The 25,502-nt window shown below is 40.1% G+C and overlaps 1 protein-coding gene across 1 annotated transcript in view; it reads left to right on the top strand.

The window, feature by feature from the left end:
- IL1RAP (interleukin 1 receptor accessory protein) overlaps window positions 1-25,502 on the top strand; it is a 122,344-nt gene that overhangs the window by 64,858 nt on the left and 31,984 nt on the right. The window contains exons 3-4 of the mRNA XM_047732952.1: window positions 18,051-18,336; window positions 21,993-22,179. Coding sequence (XP_047588908.1) covers window positions 18,051-18,336; window positions 21,993-22,179 — 473 coding nt within the window. The remainder of the gene's footprint in view (window positions 1-18,050; window positions 18,337-21,992; window positions 22,180-25,502) is intronic.

Genomic DNA, 25,502 nt, shown 5'->3' on the forward strand with positions numbered 1-25,502 from the left:
TATGTTCAATTAGCCAATAAATAATACATCATTAGTTTCTGATGTAGTATTCAACGATTCATTAGTTGTGTATAACACCCAGTGCTCATTACCACACGTGCCCTCCTAAATACTCATCAGAATGTTTCATTTAGGTGGAATCATACGGTACTAGATTTTTTTCACTTTATTTGAGATGGGTTCATATTATTGAGTATATCAGAAGTTCATTTCTTGGTCGTTGAGTAGTATTTCATTGAATAGCTGTATCACAGTTTATTTATTCACTAGCTAAAGTTCATTTGGCTGCTTCAAGGTTTTGACAATGATGATTAAATCTACTATAAACATCTGTGTATAGGCTTTTGTCTGGACATAAGTTTTCATTTCTCTTGGGTAAATATCTAGAGCTAATATTGGTAGGTGGTACAGTAAGTGTATGTTTAACTTAATATGAAAATGTCAAGCTGTTTTCCAAAGTGATTGTACTTCATTGTGCCTTCCCATCAGCAAAGAGTAAGAATTTCATCTTCTGCATATCCTCGCCAGAACTTGGTACTTTCCATTTTTTAAATATTAGCCTTTCTAGTAAGTATGGAGTAGTATCCTGTTTGATTTTTAATTTGCAACTAATGACTAATGATTTGGGGTGTGTTTTCATGAGCATACTTGCTGTCTGTATATCTTCTTTGATAAACTATTGAAATCTTTTGTCCCTTTTTAAATTTTCTTATTGAATTTTGAGAGCTTCTTATCTAACCTAGATATAAGTCCTTTATCAGATGTGTAATTATAAAATACTTTCTTCTTGTCTGTGGTTTATCTTTGCTAACCTTTAATTTTTCAAGTAACTTTAAAATCCTGTTCCCAGTCCCATCATCACACCTACTACTCTTCTCTTCTCTGCTTAGAATATCTACAGACCTTTTGGCTTTTTTAGGCACAGTGGGGCTATGGTGATGGAAAGGAGAACTGTCCTGTTAGCAAGGAGCCCTTAGGTAGTTGGAAGGAGAATCTAGGCATTGAAACATCCATAACCATGGAATGGTGTTCTATGTGCCCTAAGGGATGTATAGATAGTCTGCTCCATCACAGAACATTGTCATTCATTCATTCATTCATTTCTGGTTATTAAAAGAGTTTGAGGACAGGCTCAAGAGAGAAACAGTAAAGGTTCTGGATAATTAAATTTAGGAACTCTAATAAAATAGCCGCCCCTCTATAGCCCCGTGGATTATCAGTGGTGATGATGGGGGTTGGGAGATGGAGAGATGGAGAGAGAACAGCAGTGCCTTTCTCACATTGAAAAATCACTGTCCTCCACTCCAGCAACTGCAGAGCAAAAGACCCACCTTAGAAGTGACGAGCTTCACTGCCTCCCCACTCCCGCCTGCCCAGGTTTCTGTAATGGTCTGTTTTGTCTTCATTTGTGGTTTGTACAAGGAAAGGCAGAGATAACAAGTTGATAGAGAAATTCCATACTTGACTCACGTGGAGTTGCACACATGTATGACCCCTCAGACAGCCTCAGGGCACAAATATATTTTCCAATGGAAACATCTCTGCCATGGTTGTAATGAATATGTGTCATTTCATTCTTCCAGAACCACCAGTGACTGCCAGTTGCTACCAAGATAAAGTAGGAACCCCTTCCCCTGTATACCCCTAGTCTCCCTCTCTCAGGCTCTGCTCCAACGTCACTCACCCTGGAGTCCAGCCCCGGCTGACTGACAGGCTCCTCACAGCTCCCGCGCCCTCTAAGCCTTTTCTTCTGATGTCCCTTCAGCCCAGATTCCTCCCCTTGTGTCTGTCAGCACACATTCTATTCATTTTCCAGGCTTAATTCCAATGTCACCTCTTCTGTGAAGGTTTCATTGAACTTCTCACCTCTCACAGTCAGAAATAAGAACGACTTCTGCCTTCTTATGATGTGCCACATCGTTTTCTTTATAGCATTTCCTTCATTTTGTTTACATTATGATTTTCTGCACAGTCTCTCCAGAGAGTGAGATCTTTGAGACGAGAGACCGTGTCTTCCTTGTGTCTTTATCTCCCCAGTGGAAACTGCACCGTATAAACTGTTGCATGTGGTAGGTTCTCACTGAGGGTTTATTGAATGAAGGACATGCCATAACCCACAGTTCACCTTTCTCTGTGACCCAGATGGAAGAGGTGTCTGAGTGGCTGGTAGCTGTAACTGGAGGTGACAAGGTGATCTTATGTGCTCTAAGCGAAGGCAGTTTTGTTTCCCCATTGGCTGTGATTATGCTCTCCTGTCTCGGATAAGAAAAGCATGATTTGATTTTGAGTAATAAGCAGTGCAGCTCTAATTGTGTACCTTAAATGCCTTCCATATTTCTGCTTAAGGTGATTTTCTACCAGCGTGAAATGTTCTCCTTCGCAGACAGTTGATGGAGGAGCTGAGTCATGCCTGACTATACTTAATAAGACGGAGGCAGCCAATGCCCGAGGGAGCTGCCTTCGAGGACAAGCTGACATTTCTGACTTCCCTGCTTTTTTAAAAGTGGGTGGTGTTGTGAGGGAAAGTTGAGCATTGAAGATAGCTTCAGAGTCCCCACTGGAAACATGACTAGATAATGACACTCTAATTCAGACAGATGTGATCTGCCCCATTGCCTCTTGGCTGTCATGTGTGCCTTCTGATGCTGGGAGCAGCTAATCAAGGATTTGATGCTTCTCATTAAAGAGACCTGGTTTGTTCCACTTTATATTAACTGGTGCTCCCCACCCGCCACAACTCATACTGTGGAGGTGGAAGGAGCTAGAAATCATCTGCTTTTACCTTCTTACATATTATACATGAAAAAGCCGAATGCAAGAAAAAGGAAATTACTTGGCCACAGTCAGGGTTCAATTTTAGACTCTGGAATGAGGCAGATCTGTGTTAGAATCCTCTCTCACATATGTAATATGGCTAAAAGATAAACGGAGGCATATTAAACATTTTAAGAGTTTATTTGAGTAAATATCATTTGAAGCAGACAGCACCAAATTGGAAGTGGTTGGGAGCACTCCACCAACATGAACTGGGGGCAAGACTTTTTTTTTTTTTTAAGATTTTATTTATTTATTTATTTATTTATTTATTTATTTAAAGATTTTTATTTATTTATTTGACAGACAGAGATCACAAGTAGGCAGAGAGGCAGGCAGAGGGAGAGGAAGGGAAACAGGCTCCCGGCTGTGCAGAGAGCCCGATGCGGGGCTTGATCCCAGGACCCTGGGATCATGACCTGAGCCGAAGGCAGAGGCTTAACCCACTGAGCCACCCAGGCACACCAGATTTTATTTATTTATCTAAGACAGGGAGAGAGAAAGAGAGAGAGAGAGAGAGAGCATGAGTGAGAGCAAGCACAAGTGAGGGGCAGAAGTTGAGGGAGAGAGGCAGGCTCCCCCCTGAGCAGGGAATCCGATGTGGGGCTCCATCCCAGGACCCTGGGATCTAGACCTGACCCAAAGGCAGACACTTAACTGACTGAGCTGCCCAGGTGCCCCTGGGGCCAAGACTTTTATAGAGAAGAGGCAGAAGCAAAGCAATAAAATTGTTTGACTACAGCTTAGGCAAGTTGCATTAACTAATAGGTCTAGTTGGCTGTGATCAGTTTCCCTGCATTTTGATTTGTTGACCTTGAGGCATTGCAGCCTTAGGCTTTGGTTTGCTTAGGTAGGCTGCTAAGGCATTAAAATCACCTCAGTCTAATGGTCTTCTTGTTTAATTAATTTAACTCTGCAATTGTGTGGATATTCTTTCCCTTACCTAAGACTCATGCTCCTCATTTATTAAATGGGGACAATAATAAAACTATCTGAGAGAGTGGTTTTGGGAATTGAAGAGATCATAAAATTACATCACTTGATACCTGACGTATGGGAAACATTCACTATTAGGTGGTGGAGGTGGTACTTGTAATAATAATAATGGTGGTCACACTGACGGGGTTAGGGCGAGAAATAAGGTCTTCCAATCCCATGTTGTTATTCTCTATGGAGAATACTGTAATGTATACCTCAGGAACTATTTTTAGTGTCAAGGAAGTTTAAAGATATCTGTCTGAAATTGCATCTCTTTATTCAAAGAAAGGTGCATCTGGGTGGCTCTGTTGATTAAGCGACCGCCTTCGGCTCAGGTCATGATCCCGGAGTCCTGGGATGGAGTCCCCCATCGGGCTCTCTGCTTGCCAGGGAATCTGTTTCTCCCACTAACCTCTCTCTTCTTGTACTCTCTCTCTCCCATTCTCTCTCTCTCTCTCAAATAAATAAATAGAATATTCAAAGAGAGGCTGAGTAACTAGTTTGGTGTAAGACAGAAGGAAAGAACATGGTTTGAGATGCCAGATGATATAAAGAATCAATGTGAGTTGGAAGAACAGAGGGAAGAGATTACATACAAAGTCTCTAAACTAGAAACCCAAGGACTAAGCGTGATACCAGAGAGCCTGAGAGGATTCATGGAGAAAGGACTGGCTCTGCGAGGGTTACTGGTTCTGGATTCGGAAAGCTCTGCTGCCTGCTAGCACCTTGACTTTCCCAAATCATTCCAGAGCCTCTCTTTCCAAACTCCAAAGTGGGGCAACAATGCCTCCTTCTGTAAACAATGTGTCTAAAACTGCCGGGTAAAATATAAATTATTATGCATCCAGTTATGGATTTGTGATCTTGGATGTATGGTAGGGAGAACAAGGCAATGATTCTTAGTTGATGAGTGTGGAACATATTCCTGCTTCCAAGCATATGGAAACAACAAGCTGTATTTCTAGTCAATGACTTTCTTTATTAGTCTCTCCACAAGGCAGGGGACCCATAGCACTGGGAGGCTGAAAATGCCCAGAGATGAGCATTCTGCGCTGGACAGTTTTGCCTGGGGATTTATACCTGGATAAACACACCCCCAGAGATATATAGACCTGGACTGCTTCACATGTACCATGAAGCTCCTAATAGCTCTCGTGGCAAGGACAGCACACCCTTTCCCTGATCTTGCACCAATTTCTCTTATTGTCATTTCATTTTTCTACTTTACGGTAATTATTTTGCTTTTTCCCATGGCAGACCATTCATCGGTGTATGGACCCTGGTGAATGTGTATAGAGAGGGAACTCGTGTGCCATGAGAAGAAGGGCTCACAATTGGAAGAATAGTATAGAAGACACTCTGCACTTTTATTTCCTTAGAGTTAAACTGGTTTTACTTCTTTTTTTTATTTATTTATTATTATTTTTTTTAAGATTTTATTTATTTATTTGACAGAGAGAAATCACAAGTAAGCAGAGAGGCAGGCAGAGAGAGAGGAGGAAGCAGGCTCCCTGCTGAGCAGAAAGCCCGATGTGGGGCTTGAACCCAGGACCTGGGATCATGACCTGAGCCAAAGGCAGCGGCTTAACCCACTGAGCCACCCAGGCGTCCCCTGGTTTTACTTCTTATATGAGAAGTTCCTCCTCCTGTTTTACTTCCTAAGTTGTAAGAGCTCTGGAGTTTAGAAAAGTTGATTTGTAGTTTCCCCTTTCTCTTCAGCACTACGTATAGTAGAGGCAAATGTCCTCAACGTTAAGACTACAGTGAGTCAAGAAGCTGAATGTATTCTCATAGTGTTGTATGGGGGACAGATGGTGGCTACCCTTGTGGTGAGCAGGGCATAATGTACAGAGTGGCTGAATTCAGGTTGTACACCTGAAACTAATGTAAAATTGTGTGTCAAGTATACTTAAAAACACACAAACAGAATGTAAATATACATATAAAAATTCAATCTCTGACATACTGGGGAAAAAGAAAAGACTGATTGATGTCAGTGTAGTGAAACTCACATAGTTGGTTTCATAGGCAAAAGTTATATGTGATAGGGGGCAAATAACTAGGAATCTGGAAGGTTTCATGCTGCCTCTGCTACTAACCAGTCTTTCCCTCAGGCACTCCTTCATCCCCCTGGGCTCAAAGTCTAATCTGTATAATGTGTCATGTTGCTGGCTGATTCGGAAGGCCTCCTTCCAGCTCCAACATGTAGTAGTTTCTAAGATGCAAAGGGGATTATAGGTGACTTATATATTTAGAAATGTGGACCATGATTATATCTTGGGATTTGTCTTCCCAAGATCTGTTTCCTCTCCTTGGGAGTCGACACTTCTCTAGCTGAGGGGCCACTGAAAACCCAGCCACTCAGAACTCCTCCCTTGTGAATTCTTCCGACCACCCCCTCATCATTCACAGCCAGACATGTCCCCAAACCCCATTGCTTATGCTCTCAGCTTCTGATGTTTGCTTCCCCTGGTTTTCTCTCGTATCTTTTGTCTTCTGCTTGTCACTACCAGCCTTCAAGAAAAATCTACATGCTTGACACATTAAAATTGAATAAGACTGCACTGGCATTTCACAGGTGATGCCTCTCTTAAATGCAGTGGCAAGATTGTAGCCTGTGTCTTTTCCTGGCAGGTGATGAAGATCTCAAACGCCCTTTCACTCCAGGCAATTTCCTGAGGATTGCTGGGGACGTTGCTGGCAAGATCACAAGATGCTCTTTCCTTTGGCTTTGTAGTTTTGTGTAGAATATGGTTTCACGTCTTGAGGTGGAGGAATCGTATAGCTCCTAATTGAGTACATCCCTTGGGGTGCTTTCACTGAACAAGTCTCTCTGAACCTCCAGTTGAGAAGTCAGATGTGGGGAGGGAGGGCACAAAGACCCGTTGAGTACCTAGAGGGCTTTACACTTGCATCACACCGTTGAGTGGAAAAGTGATTGTTCAAGCCATCTTTGCTAATTAAGAAGTTAGTCCATGCTTTGCCTGCCTCCCACATTTTAGGACTCAAATCTTAATTTTGTGTTTTCTGTCCCTGGCTCCGGTAAAATGTAGTAAAAACTCATGAACGAAGACACACAATAATTCTTTTCCCCTGTCCTCTGCTGTCTTTCTAGTTCTTAATTCCTTCATCAGTAAAAATCAACATAATAGTGGTAGCTAAAATTTATTAAGTTCATACAGGTGCACCCGGGAATGTGGGTTTTTTTTTTTTTTTTTTTTTTTTTGGTGTATGATCTTTTTTTTTTTTTTTTTTTTAAAGATTTTTATTTATTTGACAGACAGAGACCACAGCAGGCAGAGAGGCAGGCAGAGAGAGAGGAAGGGAAGCAGGCTCCCTGCCGAGCAGAGAGCCCGATGCGGGGCTCGATCCCAGGACCCCGGGATCATGACCCGAGCCGAAGGCAGCGGCTCCAACCCACTGAGCCACCCAGGCGCCCCTGGTGTATGATCTTTTTTACCCCTGTCCACACTCCTATGTGGTAGGTACTTTCATTCACTTTGTGTTTTGCTTCCTGCAGTATTACATATGAGGAAACAGGATCCTTCTTTCCAGGTGCCACAAGTACGGTCCACATTATCACCTACTTTACTTTCAGCAGCAAAGACAAGATCTGCATATTAGCATCTACCTGTAGAATGAGAGGGAGGAAAAGAGTAAAAGTGTAGCTTCGTCATGCAGAATGCACACAAAGTTATCTCCTACGGCCCACCATTAATGTTATTTGTTCCAATATTCTGAGGGGTTTTGTTTTATTTTGTTTTGTTTTTTGTTTTTTGCCTATTTCATCCTCTGTTTTGAAGAGGAATATAATATTGTATTATTTACATTCCCAATACCAACAGAAAATTTCTGCAGATACGTATTTGAAATATATATTTTGCCCAGATGATATAATAGAAAGGACATGACATTTGGGTCGAAAAGAAGTGATTCTGTGCTTGCCACTCACGAGCTCAACATCATTAATTAAGTTAGCTCTCTGGGCTCAGTTGCCCCATTCATAAAATGAAAGTGTTGTTTTGGGGCGCCTGGGTGGCTCAGTGGGTTAAAGCCTCCACCTCCAGCTCACGTCATGATCTTAGGGTCCTGGGATCGAGCCCCATTATTGGGCTCTCTACTCAGCAGGTAGCCTGCTTCCTCTTCTCTCTCTGCCTGCTTCTCTGCCTACTTGTGATCTCTGTCAAATAAATAAAATCTTTAAAAAAAAAAAAAGAAAGGGTTTTTTAAATGTTTTTTAAATTGCCTTGTGGTCTAATGCCTTCAAACACTTTGTCAGAGGTAAGCCCTCTAGGCTAAATGTTAACATTTACTGGGTCACTTTCAGTTTGAAATTGGATGCACTCAGTTTGGAATTAAGAGAGGAATGTAATATTAATAATAATGAGGACCACTGAGCAGCTCTTGCTAAATACTTTAAAAGCACTGTCTCATTTAATCTTCAGATCAGCCTTCTTTGACCGTGGGAATATTTAATTTACTTGCATGTACTCACATGGGAAGGAAGTGACAGGACAAGGGTTTGAACTGGGATTGTCAGACTCCAGAGACTAGCTACTGTGTACGCCATCGGGAAAGTCATTTCGGGATATGAGACTTGGTTTGGTCCCTCCCCGTCTCTATCCTAGATTGTTGGCCCCATCTCAGACCTGTTTTTATTTCCTCTTAGCTTCATTCACTCCGCTGTGGGATGGGATATTACCAGCTATTCTTCCGCCCCTGGGAGCTACTACTAGTTCTAAGACCCATACGATTCTATGATAAAGGGTGAAGTAACTTTACTTCCAATGCTAACAATCTTGATTCTTGAATGGAAATCTGAAAGCAAGAGACTATGTTTTTTCTTACCTTTTGTTTATGGCCGCTGACATTCATAGGACCCTGAATAAATATTATGTAATAATGAAAATAGTGAAAGGCTGCTTGATTATTATATGAGAATAGTAATTGGATCTTTACATCTTGATCACGGATTAGAAAAGATTGCTTGGGGTGGGGGGAGCATAAAAACCAGCTAATGACTGCTTAGACTTTCCCCAGTGTACTGTGCCACACTTGACATAAGCCAGTTTATTTATTGTCACAACAGCCCTGCAAAGAAAATCATTCCCTTCAGCCACATGAGGATGCTCATTACATTGATTTTTCTTTTTTTTTTTTTTAAGAAAATAATGGCACCATGGTACAGAGGCAGCACACCCGGAATCCATTCTTTAGCCTGCTAACCCCTGCTGCAAGTTTGATGAGAGAAACAGAGATGTTTGTAGGTAGCTATTAGATGATGCTATGCCATGTTCTTCCTCATTGTGTACAGCAGCAGGAGGGGGGCTGCTGGACCTTCCTTGGACATTAACACATGCTGATTAAGGGTGCTTTTGTTGGAGCTCTGAAAACTGGTTGTGGACTGACTTCATGGAGACAAGGAAGAGCCTGCTAACCTTCCACAGCTCCTATAGACCCAGGGACTGGAAACCTCTCTGGAGACCCCAGGGTGTTTCCTCAGGTCCTCAGAGATGAGGGCAACTTTGTGGAGCATGTCAGTCACATTCACAAACTCAGAGAAAAGAACCTCTACATGACAGATTGAGTGAACACCAAACTGTTCAGAGCTCTGGGTGTACTGGTCCTGCAATGATAATTCGGTTCTGAACTACCCCAACTCTCAGACATCCTTTAGATAATTTGATTTTGTACCTTTAAGTAGCATCTACAGTGGTATATATTCTGGATTTAAACTTCATAGATTTGGTTGTTTTCGTCTGTGAAGGTTCATTTTCCTTTTTAACCTCTTCCTTTTCATTATTTTCTTTGTTTTCATGTTTGCCTGGTAATTATTTTCTCCTCATTTTTTTAAAACTGGCCAGACTCACCCCCACTTTTTTCTAAAGATTTTATTTATGTATTGGGGTGAGAGCATGCATGTGCAGGGGGAAGGGGCAGAGGGAGAAGGAGAGGGAGAAGCAGACCCCCTTGGTGAGCAGAGAGCCTGATGCTGGACTCAGTCCCAGGACCCTGGGATCATGACCCGAGCCAAAGGCAGACGCTTAACTGACAGAGCCACCCAGACGCCCCCCAGACTCACCCCTTTCAATTGATATAAAATAGCAGTCTTCAGGTCAGCATCAAGATGAATGTCCCATGCTGCAGGGAGGAGTGTCACACGGTCGGGAATAAAACTTGTTCTAGGAACAAACTCTAATGACACCTGCAAAATTAAAGCTATAGCTTGTGGATCCCCCACCCCTGCCCCCGTCAACCAGCTTTCTGAATTTGGCATTCTTTCCTTATCTGGCAAATCTTATCATCTGCTCAGGGCTATTTCTCATTTTCTTCAAATTACTCAATCAAGAAAACTCCCTTTTTTGGTGGGAGTAAGGTATGTCTAATTATCTGGTCCAGGAAAACCATCTGCCGAGTTATTAGCGCAGTGTTGTTGAACAGCACAAGCGACATGAGGATGTCTGATGGATGCTCACAGCCACTCAGTTTCTTCCTCCCCCACCCCAACTCCTCTCTCTTCTTTTGATAGCTTAGTTGATAACCACAGATCTTCAGAAACACTTTCTAGACCTTTGCTTGAGTAGCTCTCCCCTAAATTAAAAAAAAAAAAAAAATCTGTTTTAATGGTATTTTTTCTACTTACATCCTATTCTAGGAAATGTGGTTTGTGGATTTTTTTTTTTTTTTTAACTGATTGTTCACTACATAACATTGCTGGAAAACTATCCTGGTGTTTTAAAATATTTTTTTTCCATGGAGGGACAAAAAGCAAATATATGTTTTTATATGTAATCCATCAAAGAGGTAGACTTACGGGGTGGAGATAACCTCACAAATTGTTCAACAACTTGCTGACTTGAACAGATGAAATAAGACATTGTTATCCTTTAGTATGATGACTAGCTGTGAAGAAGGAGACAGAAAATAACAGTGGTTTAAACTAATACGTAGCTAATGTTAATGGGCTTAGGAATCATCTGAAGATCTTATTCAACTATAGATTCTGATTCAGTTAGTCTGGGCAGGGCAGAAGATCTGCAGTTCTGACAAGCTCACAAGCTGCTGATGATGCTGGTGGTTTGTGGGCATGCTCGGAGTAGCAAGGATATACAGCAGTTTCTCACATAAAGTCTAAATCTAGAAAGCTCAGGGTTGGTGAGGCAGCACCTTATGTAACTCCCTTCACTTTCCCATTCCACCATTTTCCGAGTGTGGCCTTCTTTCTCATGGTCCGTGATGTAACGTCCATATTCCAAGCAGCAGGATGGGATAAATGGGATGGGAACAGGAGCATAGGAAATGGGATGGGAACAGGAGCATAGGAAACATAGAAAGACATGAGCACCTCTCAAGAATGGGTTTTAAGATCATGAAATTTCAAACGTGTCCCATTGGTCAGAACTATGTCACCTGAACACTTCCCAGTGAGAGGAAAGTTTGGGAAATGTAGCCTTTATCCTGAATGGCTCTGTGCCCAGATAAAAATTCCCGTACTTTTGAAAAAGGGGGTGTGTGTGGACATGGTAAATGGACATGTCTAGCAGTCTCTTCAGTAGACTGGAGTGAGGAAATTGTTTTCCGTAGAAAATGGCAGTCCACAGGTTAATCTTAGGTAATATGTGCATAGACTTTACAGTTGCTGTGAGTAGTACTTTATGTCTTGGGCTCATTCAGTTTTCATAACTACTCTACAGAGTAGAGTACATTCAAATAAATTCAAGTATGAACTTGAATTTCTGGTTTGGGAAGTGGAGGTTCATAATGGCTGAGGGACTTACCCTGACTACCCTCTTTAAAATTGCATACTCCTCCTTCTTTCCTTTTCCCCTTCTGTCATGCCTGATCTGTCTTACCAGGTTTTATGTGTTTCTTTGTTCCATTGACTTACTTCCAGGATACGCTATGCATTTCTTACCTAGTGTGTCAACTGTTTATCGTCAGTCTCCCTGTGTTATGTGAGCTCCATACGACCTTGTTTTGTTCCCCAGTGTATTCTGGGCCTCTACTTTAGCATTTGCCGCAGGACAGGATGCTCAGTGCTCAGTATGTAGTTTTTAAATGAATTAATAAAGCCAGAAGGTGTCAAAGCCTGCCTCTGAATCCTGTCTGTTATCCTCCATCATGCTGCTCTCTGGGCTCTGTGCCACATGCTTCTTCTGTCAGGGCTCCTGCTAGTGTTTCCGTGTCTGGCACCCTGTATCTTGCCTCAGAAACTCACCTACTCTTAACCTGTTGCCTTACTCTTTGTCATCCTGCCACTCATGCAACATTGCTCACACCGTGATTCTCCCTGGATCACAGTCCCAGGCTCAGGTTTCCCGAGAAGCCACGCACACCTTTGGAAAAACAAAATTAGGCAAAACTGTAAGAATGTATTGTAAAACCAGCCTTTCCATGACACTTAGTCTCTGCCCTCAGGCCTACGTAAGATTCCTAGAATCTACCGACGGGACAGTTTTTAAAGCACACGGAGTTCCAGTTGAGGATGTCAAAAAAGGGACTGTTTCTGATCACAATCCAATCTCAGGACTACCCTTGCCATCCCCCACCTAACATAATAGAATATAATCATATAATAGCTGTTGCCCTGCCTAAAAGCCTGTTATAATAGTTGGTTCATTCCACCAGGTATTTTCATTTAGTCTTTCTTTTTTCCCAGGTTGTCAGCTTCCTGACAGGTAGGGACATACTCAGATTTATTAGGCGAACTTAGCCTAATAGGTACTAAGCTCCTTTCATTCTACTGTACCCTTTAATCCTCATTCAGCATTATGAGGCGGGTATGGGACACATGCAGAAACTGAGTCTGAGAGGGGAAGCATTTTGTCCAAGGTGTTATGTCAAATACGGCCCATGGCAAATAATTACTCGTGGAATGTAATTCTACCTCAGGTCTTTCACTATTTAAATCTTTTCCTCTTTTTTTTCTATACCTGAGCTCCCTGAATTTTTAAGTCTACATGTCTCTCTACCCCAGCACCCAGCACAGTTCCTTGCTCACAGCAGGTTCTGAATGAATATTTAATAAATACAAATATATGAATAGCCTTCCTGTGGGAAATATCTTGCTTTGAAGGTGTGAGCACAGATTTGGGACAAGCACCCGAGCGAGATCTATGTTCAGGCAGTTTTTATTTGTGTTACCACTCAGGCAAAAGTAAGTCAATTAATCTCTCTGTCTCCGTTTCCTGGCATGTAATGTGGGAATGGGCATGAAAGCCCAAGAGGGTGTTGTGAGATTAATTACTTAAAATGTATACCCTGCTATATAAATGCTAATTGCTCTCAGGAGCGTGGGTTGGATTTTCCAGTGACTTGGCTTTGGGAGGCTTGCATATTCCATTAGTCCTCTGTGCCACCAAGCCTCCGCCTTAAGAAATCCTCTGGCTGAGGGAAACGATGACTTTGTGGCTCCCCATATTGAAGGCCAATTTAGAAAGGATGTCTACTGTGGAGTCAACTGGGTAAGAAGGGACATTCTAAACAAAAAGGTAATTCTCTGTGCCTATAACTTGCTAAATTCCCTTCGCTGTTTATTAGAGACAAATCTATTTGCATAGCAGCCTTTTTCCCCAGTCTTTTCTTCGGCTGGTGCCTGCAGTGAATCATATAATTAATTTGGTATTACATGACACTGCAACCTGTTGCCATAGATTTTATTTTTATTTTGTCATTGAATAAAACGCTTTGACAAAATACCCTCAGGTGGCTGGTGAGGGAAACTTAAAAACTCACAGAACAAATTTCAAATGGGCAAATACCCCATAGGAAAAGCTCAATACCTTTTTCGGCTAATGTTTAGGAATACTGGTATGTGTGTTTTCAGTCCCTAATGGAATGGAGGCTGATTCACTTTATAGATATGTTTATTTGGCCGATGGAACCTTCTGTAAAGGAGATACCTACCAGGTGTAATGATCTCTTTTCCACTTCAGATGAATCGCATTTAAATTGATTGAAAAGATATTAAGTCTCAGGAATCAGCCCCAAGTCTTGGTGATTGATGTAAGGTCCTTTAACAAATGCTGTTTTAAAATGTGTCTGTGCTTGACTTACTGAATTATGTTATAGAAGGAAAATTCTGCCATCTTTTAATAGTCAAGATAGGAAAAGCTAGTCACTGTAACAACATGCCCCCCCAAGTCTCAGTGATTTATTTATTTATTTATTTTTAAAAAGATTTTATTTATTTCTTTGACAGAAAGAGAGATCACAAGGAGGCGGAGAGGCAGGCAGAGAGAGAGGGGGAAGCAGGCTCCCTGCTAAGCAGAGAGCCTGATGTGGGGCTCAATCCCAGGACCCTGAGATAGTGTCCTGAGCCGAAGGCAGAGGCCCAACCCATTGAGCCAACCAGGCGCCCCAGTCTCAGTGATTTAAATCAATACCACAGAAGTTGATTTCTTTGTTCAACTACAGCCCCTTGAGAGAGCAGTGGCATCTCTGTGGAGCTCCTCTCTAAGCAGTGGCAGAGATCTAGTCTCCTTCATCCTGTGAGGCTACCGTATTCAAACTTTTCTGGCCCTTGGGGTCTCCATGTGAGGGCAGGCGAAAGCGTCAGAGATTATGCTGGGAGTTTGAAGTTAAACCATTCCTGGCCTCATTCATTGGCCAGAACCAAAACAAATGGCCCCAATTCGGTTGCGGAGGATATCTATGTAGAATCCATATGGGCCAAGGGAAACCAGGGTTCATGAATATTTAGACAGTCTCTGCCACTTCTGGCCTTGTGGTCACCAGAGTTCCATTTCATAATTCCTAAGTTGGTGAGGTGTCACACTAACTTGTGGTTGAGATGTCACACCAGTTCTCTGTTCATCTCCCTTTCCACAGTGTGCATTCTCTTACTTTTACACAAGAAAAATTGACCTGTCACTTATCATCTATCTTACTATTAATCATTCCCAGGATGGTAAAGACCTCCAGGGACCAAACAAAGTGACAATTTGTAATATTGGTGTCAGGAAGTCTCCTTTAATCAAAGCACCATTAACCCTCAGAAGGGCTTCCTCTTTCCCTCCAGTTTACTAGTGTTCCTGTTAAGAGAGTCATGGCCTGAGACTGTGGTCTACTGGCCCAAGTAGGGGCGATCTGAATAGAGATATATTAGAGAGTAGGATAGCAGGAAAGAGGATAATTTTCATTTAATCACCTTGCCTCTACCATCATCCAGATTTGGAAAATTGTGCGGAGCTCTTGAGAGAGGTGCCTTTAGGAACAGCATATAGAATATTTTTATGCAATGCAGAGGGACGTAGCATCTTTGTTATTCAGGAAACAAATAATATGGTGAAGTTCCAGACACCATCAGCTGCCCAGCTGCCTATGCTTCTTTGTTTTTTTTTTAAAACTATCACCTTATAATTTAAAAGTGAAATGATTGTCGTGCCAAAGCAAATTGATACAAATTTTGGAATTAAAAAATGAAATCAAGGATTTTTTTCCTAACAGAGAAGAAATACAATTAGGATGGTTAAACACTGAGAATGGCTTTGCCAATTTTGTTGCATGATGGATATGCCCTTCCTACCTTCCTTTTTCTTTTCCTAATTATTATTTTAATGATGTTCAAAGGAAATCATTCATGGTGATTTTTTTTTGAAGGCCAGTATATTAAAAGGTTTATAAAAAAATACTCTTTCTGCCTCAACTTTCCTCACATCTTTTAGCTCTCTTCTTCAGAAGCCACCACTTTTAAGTATTTTATTTATTTCTTCTAGCATTTCCTATCTATATTTTGTTAATCAATTTGTGTATATTACTATTTTTCATTTAGTCAACCCTGGACACTATTTTGTTCACTTTTTAATTATAGTCCGTAGTTAATAAACATCTCATTGATGTTTTTCTCTCTTAAATGGCCATCCCCTCTCCCTTCCTTACCCATTCCTCTCCAGCTAATAATACTACAGTATTTGTTAGATCAATAATCATTTAATTAATATGCCTTCACATATTAATGAACTATGATTATGTTTACTTCCTTATTTTTGGAAGTTATTAAGTGCCTTGCCTTCATAAGCTTACTTTAATTTGGACCTTTGGGGTAACTGTTTTCATACTTTATAATTGCCTTTTAGCATAATTTTCCACAGTGCTAATTTCATCAGATAATTTATTAGTCACAATTATTCTTTTTTTAATTGGACATTTCTATTACCTTTTACTTACACCGGTTCACCCCAATCCCTGCTGCATAGCTGTTAGCCTGGGATCTCCTTCATCGTTATTCTGGGGAATCCCTTCCCCTCTCTCTTGAATTGGATCCCCTCTTCCTCAATCCCATAATTTTCTCTCTTTTTTTTATCCCCCCTCTCATTTTGGTAACATGTCCCTCAGAAGCCTCCTAATAAAGAGCATATGGGAAGGAAAATTACTGAGTCTTGATGTGTCTGAAAACATCACCTTCACAGTTGATTGTTTCCTTGGGTTTAAATTCACGATTGGATATAATTTCCCATCACATATATTGTTTCATTATCTTCCAGCTTCTAGTCTTGTTTTTTCAAAATTCCCATAGCCATTCTGATTCCTGTCTTTTCTATATGGTCACTTTTTGGTCTCTTTTCTTACTCTTTAACAGTTTTTAGAATCTTCTCTTTTTCCATAAATTTAGAAAATATTTTTGTAGCTTGTCTATTTTCATCAACTTATTTAATTGACAGATCTCTTCTAGGTTTTTTTTTTTCTTTTTTTTTTTTCCTTCTTTTGCTGTATGTCATTTACATCAAGGGACCCAAACTAAAGGAGGAGTCTTAGTCTCTGCACTTTTATATTTGCCAGAGCAAAAGAAAAAGGAGCATGGTAAAATATGCTCGAGCCCTTAAGATAGCAACACAAGTGACACTACATCATATTGGCCAAACTCAGTCACATGGGCTCTCCTCCACAGGGGCAGGAGAGTAGATTCTTATAATATGCCTAGAAGGAGAACCCAGAGATAATGGGCAAATGGCAATAGTGATTCCTTATTGTGGGGCTGGCAGTTCCTTCTGGGTGTTCACAGTATTCTGAATTGCACTTTGGTGTGCTCCCCAGTTTTCCCCTGCAGGTTGAGGATTTATCCATTAATTTTAATTTTTTAAACAGTTGAGCATTTCTTTAATTTGACAAAAATATATCATTTCTCAGCTCTAGGAGACAGGATGAAAGCCAAGGATGAAAAACAAAACAAAGCAAAGTATTTAAATGGGCCGAACTGGTTATAGTTTGTCAATTTTGATGTTGTTACTAGCTTTTCTCCTGCTCTTGCTCTTACTTGGGGTTAAGTCTTGAAAAAATTATTTTGGTTTTAGTGGAGTTTCAGAAAGGAGTGAAAACCGTTGTATATATTCCATCTGACATATGTATCTGAAAAACTGTGGTTGTAATATCCTGTAAACCAAATGAGCTGATTCTGCAACTTCATAGCTTTAATGAAAATGTATTTGAAGAATCTGGTAAGATAGATGTTTTATTTAAAAAATTACTATTACGTTTGTACTGGTGTGAACAGCATTTTGATCTTTCCAATTCTTTCTTTGTATATTGGATTGTAAAATGTGTTTCTTATTAAAGGCATAGGAATTATAAATAATAGTAATTTGTTGAGTCTCAGAAAAGCCAGTTTGTTAAATTTCTCAGAGATCTATTACTTACATAGGGATTTATTGCTTACAAATCCTTCTGCAAGTCATAAAGCTTCAAATTCTTTGCTTTTATCAAAATTAAAGTACCACAAATTTAATTGTTCTCTCAATTGTCTGATGCCACAAAAATGTTGTCTTAATATGCAACCATAAACTTTAGTGACAAACTTCATTTTATTTATTACATACATAGTTTTACTCCTGAGACTATGATGTAGATAGATCTCTTTGCCTGGGCAGATCTAACCCCCAAATCAGGAGACCTGGGAAGAACCGAGAGTCTTGGAGGGTTATCTTTTCAGTTAGCAATTTTTTCCTCAGAACTTACTCTGTCTCCAGAGGGTGAAAGAGCACATGATTTCTTTTTCAGGTGAGATTCTCCCCCCAGACCTTATAGGGCATGACAAGCTCAAGTTATCAGATCAAGTTATTTCCAAGAGGTAATGAAAAGATGCTAAAGGAAGATACAGAAATCATTTCTTCATCCCACAGTGCCCATTCCATGCAATTATTACAGAGAGGCTACTGAACATCACCAGACAGGGGGGTTCCTGGAAAAGATTGGGTGTCCTGAGAAGGCCTTTAACATGAGGTGACTCACTAGCCCTTTCTTTCTTTTTTTGATCATTCCAGAACGCTGTGATGACTGGGGACTAGATACCATGAGGCAGATCCAAGTGTTTGAAGATGAGCCAGCTCGCCTCAAGTGCCCACTCTTTGAACACTTCTTGAAATACAACTACAGCACAGCCCACTCAGCTGGCCTGACTCTGATCTGGTATTGGACGAGGCAGGACCGGGACCTGGAGGAGCCAATTAATTTCCGCCTCCCTGACAACCGCATTAGTAAGGAGAAAGACGTTCTCTGGTTCCGACCCACCCTCCTCAACGATACCGGCAACTATACCTGCATGTTAAGGTAGCCTCATTCTTGGTGGGGACTTTCTCTTTTCCCTTTAGTTCCTGGGCTTTTATCTGGAGGATGCATCTGCTATGAAGCTATGGCAGGGAAGGAAACATCTAGAAAGAGTTAGACCCCACCTCAGTGGATTAGCAGAGGTTGCCCAAGAGGTGTGCAGAGAATACGGTTGCACTCCTGAGATCTTTCTCTATAACTGGTTCCTTTTCAAACCCTGACATATATCAAGATTATCTAATGATGGAGCCTTGTTTATTTTTTTCCTTTTCCCTGATATTAGAACCTGCCTGCATTTCTGCCTCACCTGAAAGCATCTATTTCCCTAGACAACGAGCATAGTAGAGAGCAGAACCCATTCATTTCTGTTGTTCTTGGCATCTTTCAATGTCCCTGATACAGAAGAAAGCCTTAGGATGCCTTATGGAAGAAGAATATTTGGGAGATATCCAATGTATTTAGAATAATGCCTTTCAAACTTTTTCATCAAAATTGCCTTAAAAAAAAAATAAACACCATATCACTGGGAATCTAAGAATATAATCCAAAGAACCCCACCAATACTGCAAAATTTCTTTCAAATCCACTTTGTTGAATCTTGGAAATTCATATAGATTTTGCATTTTAAACCATAATATACCTATTCTTCTATTACCACAGATTAATGCTGTTTTTGTTCTGAAAAAAAAAAAAAAAAATTATAAAAAACTGAGTCCCGGGGCCCCTGCATGGCTCAGTGGGTTAGCCCTCTGCCTTCAGCTCAGGTCATGATCTCGGAGTCCTGGGATTGAGCCCCACGTCGGGCTCTCTGCTCAGCAGGGAGCCTGCTTCCCCCAACCTCTGCCTGCCTCTCTGTCTACTTGTGCTCGATCTTTCTCTGTCAAATAAATAAATAAAATCTTTAAAAGAAAAAAAAAAAAAAAAAAAACAACAGCTGAGGCCTCTCTAAAGAATAATCATTTTTAAGGCTTAGATCTTTGGCTTCTCTTTTCCCAAGGTCCCCTTTTAGCTTCCAAGACTTACTTTGTTTTTCAAATTCCCATCTGGTTTGTGGATTATGGCTTGTTTTTGTTTTTGTTTTGTGTTTGTTTTGTTTGTACACAGTTTCCTACTGTTTAATAGGTGCAGTATGCACCTATTAGTTTGCTAGGGCTACTAAAACAAAATACCACAGAAAAATGGCTTAAATACCAGAAATTTGTGTTCTTGCAGTCCTGGAGGCTAGAATTCCAAGATCGAGGTGTTGGCAGTGTTGGTCTCATTTCTCTTTCTTTGGTTTGTGGACCGCCATCTTCTTTCCATCTCTTCACATGATCTACCCCCTGCATCATCTTTGTCCTATTCTCCTCTTCTTATAAGAATATCAGTCATATTGGATTAGGGCCCACCATACTCATTTTACCTTAATCACCTCTTTCAAGACTTGTCTCCAAATATGGTCACATTCTGAATTACTGGAGGTTAAGTATTCAACGTATGAATTTGGGGAACACAATTCAGCCCATAACAATAGGGCTGAATGATATAACGATACAACAGCATAGAATGACATAATAGATAGTCCCACACTGTCTTCTGAATGCCCTTTGTCTCTCATGGTTATTGACCATTCTCTGATAGAGAAATGTGACTACATTTTGATATATTTAAGCTGTGTTACGATTAAGTGAAAAAGGACTTCTCTGTCACAGAACGCATTTTCATCATTGTGGCCTTAGGAGTCCCTTGGAACCTCTGAAGGCCCTTTTGAGGTTTTCACCTGATTCTTTAGTTTTATTGGAATGAACTCTAGACTAGTTTGTAGGCTTCCAAAGAGCACTGACCACTATTTATGTCCAAGACAGCTTTGCAGGAGAGGTTAAGACAGATTATAGTGGAAAGAGCATGGGATGAAAAGACAGAGAAACCAGGCTGGCATCCCAGCCCTTATGCTACTCAGCTGGTGACCTTAGGCACGTCAGTCTGTGTCTGAGAGCTTTGGCATCTGTATCCACCCAATGAGAAAAGCAGCCTAAAATCTCCTTTCCATCTTTGGCAATTGTTAATCTGTTACAGGTGGACATCAGAAATAGCTGGGAAAGCGTCATCAGTAGCTTTCTGGATGACCTTGTTCTCTTCTCTGCATTCTAGTGTTTCATTAACTCTATTTCTGTTTCCTACTTATCTAGAGCACTTCCTCAAACTTTTCTAACCTTTACATTATAGGAGCAGCGTGACTAAGGCCTGAGTATTCCTTTAATGTGATTTATCAATTTCCAGATGGCCATCTCTTCAGTTTACCTGTCTGCTTATCTTCTCTGTCCCTAAAGTAAATCTAGAAGTGAACTTGTCTGGTGGAAACACCAGAAGCTTCCCACAGTCCTGAGGCGATTCCTAAGTGGAGAATGTCCTTAAACTAGCCCATGTAAAATCAAAGGCCTGATGTCTTAGGGCCATAAATTAAGATTCATCCTCCAGGATTGTACCACTTGTATTCTTGTTTCAATATTCCTCTGAGGATAACATCCAGATTTTACTTTAGAAACCAGAAAAATCAGTCCTACCACTGTTCATTATTTTTTTTAAGTCAGAGAATATATCTTATGAAGCTGAAAATTACCCCCTGTAAAATTTCCACCTATAGAATACTTCTTCCACTGGTAGACCTTTTTCTATTTTTAGGTGGTGATTATAGCTGCCACTGTCCCTTCTCACCTTATTATTGTTGTCAGAAGTCATCTTTAAACATCCCTTCTTCCCATTCTGGGAGGGAAATGCATCCCCCACTTCACTGTATTTAGCCTCAATTAATTAGTTAATGAGTATCTATATGTATTTGGCACCTTGAATTGAAATCACAAAAAAGGGTAGACAGTGAGTGACCCATTTACCCATAACTCTAAGAAATCAGTTATTTTTATTATCTGTGTTCCCTTTATGTGCATAGACACATGTTTTACATCCATTCCATTTATTTTTGAAACATTTAGTTAGTGCCTACTGAAAGTTTAGACACTGTACTACATGCAAAGAACAAAAGAAGACACATGTGACCATGCCCTTGTTTGAACTATGATAAAGTCAATCAAGGAAATGTGTGAGGTGCTCAGAGAATGAGAACCCTAATTTAGAAGTGGGGTGCATGGAGGATGACATGGAAAGCCTCCATATGTGAGGTGGACTGATGTCTTAGGGCCATAAATTAAGATTCATCCTCCAGGATTGTACCACTTGTATTCTTGTTTCAATATTCCTCTGAGGATAACATCCAGATTTTACTTTGGAAATCAGAAAAATCAGTCTTACCACTGTCCATTATTTTTTTTAAGTCAGAGGATATATCTTATGAGGCTGAAAATTACCCCCTGCATAAGGGATGAGAGAGCCCCTAGGCAGACTAAATGACCTGTGTGGACATTCAAATGTAAATGCAATTGCCCAGTCATCCTAAAATGTAAATATTTTAGTATATCAGCAGTAGCTAAATGTGCCTGTTTTTATTTTGTGACATCAAATTGGTAGAGGAAATACCTCTATAACGCACTTAATTTCTATGTGAACTCACATGCAAATGAAATCTCAATGCACAGCATTATTTCACTTAGCTCATTTTCATGTGATTGCTGCATCAAATCCAATGCAAAGGCAATTGCCCATTTATTGGCTATTTCTCTTTTCAGGAACACCACATACTGCAGCAAAGTTGCATTTCCCCTGGAAGTGGTTCAGAAAGACAGCTGCTTCAATTCCTCCATGAAACTCCCACTGCACAAGCTGTATATAGAGTATGGTGTTCAGAAGATCACGTGTCCAAATGTAGATGGGTTCTTTCCTTCCACTGTCAAACCAACCATCACTTGGTACATGGTAAGCAAACTTAGGAGCATCTTATGCTCTCTAAAATGGCAATGTCTGTCCTTGATTCTTGAGTTAATGTTAAAACTGAGGTTTTTCTCGTCAGATTTTTTATTTCTTCCTTAATAACTTTATGCAAATCTTTTACCACGTCTTTACTTTGTGCCATTTTTATTTATCTGTGTGCCATTTTGAGGAAGTGGTGAAGAATGCTTTGTTTCAACTCACCATTTCCTAAATTACATTCACTGGACAACTAGAACTACCATATTTCTATTAACTTCCTGTGAGATACCATTTGAGAAATGCCTGCATGCTCTTTTCATTGCTAAGTGAGGTCAGAAGCTGCTCGCTCATCTGGTGAATGTCAACTCCTTGATTAGTCAGCACTGTATTCTACTATCTGTGTGTGTTCCCATGTTTATCCTCATTTGTGGGCACAGTCCATCTGTGGTCTCTTCCACATCTGAGAGACTTGGCAAGTATTTAGTCAAAAATGAAGATGTTGGAAGATGGCACCTGTGGCAGCAGCCTTATTTGTTTTTTAATCTCCTCACATACCCACATATGCCAAAGCTAAAAACTACTGGACAATATTTAGAACAAACTCAGGGATGAGTTAGCCACAAGAATCTCTTTCGATGACATAAGTGAAACAAACCACATATAGAATCAGTGTCTAGGGAAGGGGGGCAGATGGAAGTCATGTGGTCTCTGCTAGACTGGAGAACAAGGAACCAGCAATCCTCACTGTAAAGTATGGTGGGCCAGTTTGAGAACAGGAGTTGAAGTTAGGAAGAGTTTTACTCTCTAACAGAGAATGAGTCCAAGAGGCCCATGGTAAGAAGTTCTGAAGCAACAGACTCAACAAACCTCAAGATCATAGTTTGGAAGAGGGAGCTCTGTGAAGTTAGAAAATCCTGCCAAATTCCAAAGCTCAGAAAAAAACACATTTAACATAAAAATGAATAACAAAAAGAGCCAGGAAGGGGTGCCTGGGGGGCTTACTTCATGATCTCAGGGTTCTGAGATCGAGCCCCATGTCGGGCTCCACGCTCAGTACAGAATCTGCTTCAGATTCTCTTTCTCCCTCTCCCCCTCTCCCTGCTCACATGTGCTCTCTTTCTCTAAACAGATAAAAATAAAACCTTAAAATAAAAGAACCAAGGTAAAATCCTGTTCAAACTTGAGAAGAAAAAGGAGAATATGAAGCAGAATAACATTTTTACCAAAAAAAAGAAGCATGCCAGAGGAATATAATGTGACTTACTAGTTAAAATGAGCTAAAAGATATTAAGAAATGAGATGTGAAAGAATAACCTAGATCAATAAGAATTAGAAACATCCAAAATTAGAAAGTTAGGAAGATGGAAATAAGTCATTCAGCTAAAACTAAGAGGGACATAACAGCAAATGAACATGATAGATAATGCCTTAAGATGAACAGAAAGTGGAAAGTAGAAGGAATTTAAAATTAAAGATAAATGATGAATAAAAATAGGAAGGTTAGAATGTATATACCAGTAACACATAACTTAGACTGTAGACAATGAGTATTGCCAGAGATAAAGAGGACTTTTCAGAATAATAAAAGGGTCAATTCATCAGGAAGTCATAAAAATAGTACAAGTATATGTGCCTCGCAGCAGTGTATCTGACTGCATGAAGCAAAAGTTGACAGATTTAAAAGAAGAAATAGGCAATTCATAATCATAGTTTAAAATGTTAACATCTAATGGTTTAAGTCATTAATGAAATGACTTAGGAGCCAACTTTAAGAGTTTTCCATTGGCCAATAATGGAACAATTTGAACTTCAGTAAGGTTATTAATCACAATGGGTTGAATCTTATGAATTAAATTTAAATCCATAAGTTCATAATGATATTTTTAAAATAATTGGTCACATTTAGTGGATGATAGGAAATCAATTTGTTATCTTGAAAACGAGTAAAGGGAAAAAATCAGCTATTTATTCTGCTTTTCCTGTAAGAAATGTGCACTGAGTAATGAAATAGTGCAGAGAAATGTGTTTTTATAAAAGTATATAATCATTTGCAGCCCCTAATGAACTAATAAATCTGAGCATGAAGCATCAGTGACTGATACCGTCATAAGAAAGGGAACAGCTAGACATATTCCTTCTTTTTTTTTTTTTTTAACATTTTATTTATTTGACAGACAGAAATCACAAGTAGGCAGAGAGGCAGGCAGAGAGAGACACGGGGAAGCAGGCTCCCCACCAGAGCAGAGAGCCCAATGCAGGGCTCGATCCCAGGACTCTGAGATCATGACCTGAGCCAAAGGCAGAGGCCCAACCCACTGAGCCACCCAGGCGCCCCAAGACATATTCCTTCTTATGAAAGAATAAAATATCACTTATAATTGTGCCAAATGGATTAAACCTGAGTCTGAAAAAAAAAACAAAACAAAACCCAAAACCCCCTTTGGATCCTACTGCCATTTTGCAGGGTATATAAAGAACAGAGGAATGTATTGATCTATACCATGAGTTTGCAGTTAGCAAAATCCAGCCTGGAAAATTCTATAGGCCAAATGTCCTGGATTATTCAACAGATAAATTACAAGGAAAAGAAAGGCATGATGTGGGAATGTGTAGGTTTTGAGACACGTAAGACACATTTAACATTGGATGAAACTATAGTGTCTAAGGATGGTCATGTAGGTGATAAAATTATAATTGAAAAATAAGAAATTGATTTTACCATGAAAGTGTAGATAGTGGCTACTTTGGCGGGGGAGGAAAAGAGCTGTGATTGACATGGGGCATGTGGAAGGCCTTCAGGGGTGACTAATCACAATCTAGTCTGGACTTGCGTGGTGCTTACAAAGTATTTGCTTTATAATAATACATGAACTCGTACATATATTTGAGTGATTTTGTATGTATTTTATGCTAAAGTAAAATGATTAAGAGACAGGGAGGGAAGGAAGGAGAAAGAAAATGAAAAAGAGATAGAAAGACTGACTTAAGATACATAACAACTAGTTGCAATGTATGGACCGTAATTAGATTGTGTTTTCTTCAGCCAAGCTATAGAGCAAGTTATGAGAAAACCAGGGAACTCTGAACACAGAATATTGATAATACAATGAGTTGTCACTTTTTAAATTGTTATAATAATACTGTAGTTATGCTTGCCGAAGACAAGGTCTTGTCATTTGGAGAGATACATAAAAATCTTTACAAGTGAAATTATATAATGTCTGTGATTTGCTTCACAATAATCTTGGGGCGCGGTTGAGTGGGTGTAGATGAAATAAGACATAGATTGAATTTTTACTTTTGAGGCTAGGTACAGGTACAGTTGATCA

The sequence above is a fragment of the Lutra lutra genome, chromosome 1 (assembly GCF_902655055.1).
Source record: "Lutra lutra chromosome 1, mLutLut1.2, whole genome shotgun sequence".
Taxonomy (NCBI): Eukaryota; Metazoa; Chordata; class Mammalia; order Carnivora; family Mustelidae; genus Lutra; species Lutra lutra.